The sequence below is a fragment of the Neltuma alba genome, unplaced genomic scaffold (genome assembly GCF_004799145.2).
Source record: "Neltuma alba isolate B1F8T4 unplaced genomic scaffold, ASM479914v2 tig00006987_pilon, whole genome shotgun sequence".
NCBI lineage: Eukaryota > Viridiplantae > Streptophyta > Magnoliopsida > Fabales > Fabaceae > Neltuma > Neltuma alba.
Genome location: NW_021634644.1, coordinates 99221 through 100018, shown reverse-complemented (window position 1 = coordinate 100018; position 798 = coordinate 99221). Strand labels below are relative to the sequence as shown.

At 45.5% G+C, this 798-nt stretch overlaps 1 protein-coding gene across 1 annotated transcript; it reads left to right on the top strand.

Moving 5' to 3' along the window:
- On the top strand, positions 1-798 carry LOC114751574 (uncharacterized). The gene has a single exon (XM_028940227.1). It carries the CDS (start codon positions 169-171, stop codon positions 622-624), a length of 456 nt encoding a protein of 151 aa, XP_028796060.1. The 5' UTR covers positions 1-168; the 3' UTR covers positions 625-798.

The window sequence follows — 798 nt, the reverse complement described above, 5'->3', positions numbered from 1 at the left end:
ATACCCTCTTCCCTCTCCCACTACTCCTCCTCCACCCACTAGCATCAAAATCACTTTCTTATCATCTGGCCCCTCATATTTTCTGCAAATATCATTCACCTGCGAGCTTTTGATAGGATTTTTTTCTCGTTCCTTAATCTTCCCGGGGCAGCAATATATAGAGAGAGGATGAAGAACAAGCAGAGACAAAGCCAGAACATGGTGGTGAGGATAATTACTTCGCCTTTGAGAGTTCTGGGGAAAGCGAAGGACTTTTACATCAGAAGCATCACCAACTGCGGCAACAGCATGAACTACAGCAACCCCATGGATGTTGCCGGACGGTTCGAAGCTTTGCCAAGAAGCTACAGTGCGGCCACGACGAAGCTGGACGACCGGGAGGATTTTGCAGAGCTAATGAGAGCAGCTTCTGATAGGACGTTGATGGAGAAATTGGACATGGATTTAGTTCTGAAAAAAAAGGAGGCGTCTAAAGTTTTGCCCAAGTCTGTGAGTGCTGGGATGGGTAAGATTGACGAAGACAGTCCCTGTGATTTTGGAGACACGCCTCTTCCTGCTGTTCCTGACTTGTACCCCAGAAGTAGAAGCTATGCTGTTACAAGGACAGCCGTTGCTGTTTTCTGAAATCCCCCTTTTGCTTCTCCCAGACAAAAGCTTGTTCCTTTTTAATGGCCGTTAGATTTGCTAACTGGGTTGCTCGAGTTTATCTTCCTGTTTTACGTACAACCATAGCACTACCATTGTTGTGTTCTCTTTTTGGGTGGTTTTTATAATTCAGTAAATATGGAGCTAGATCGA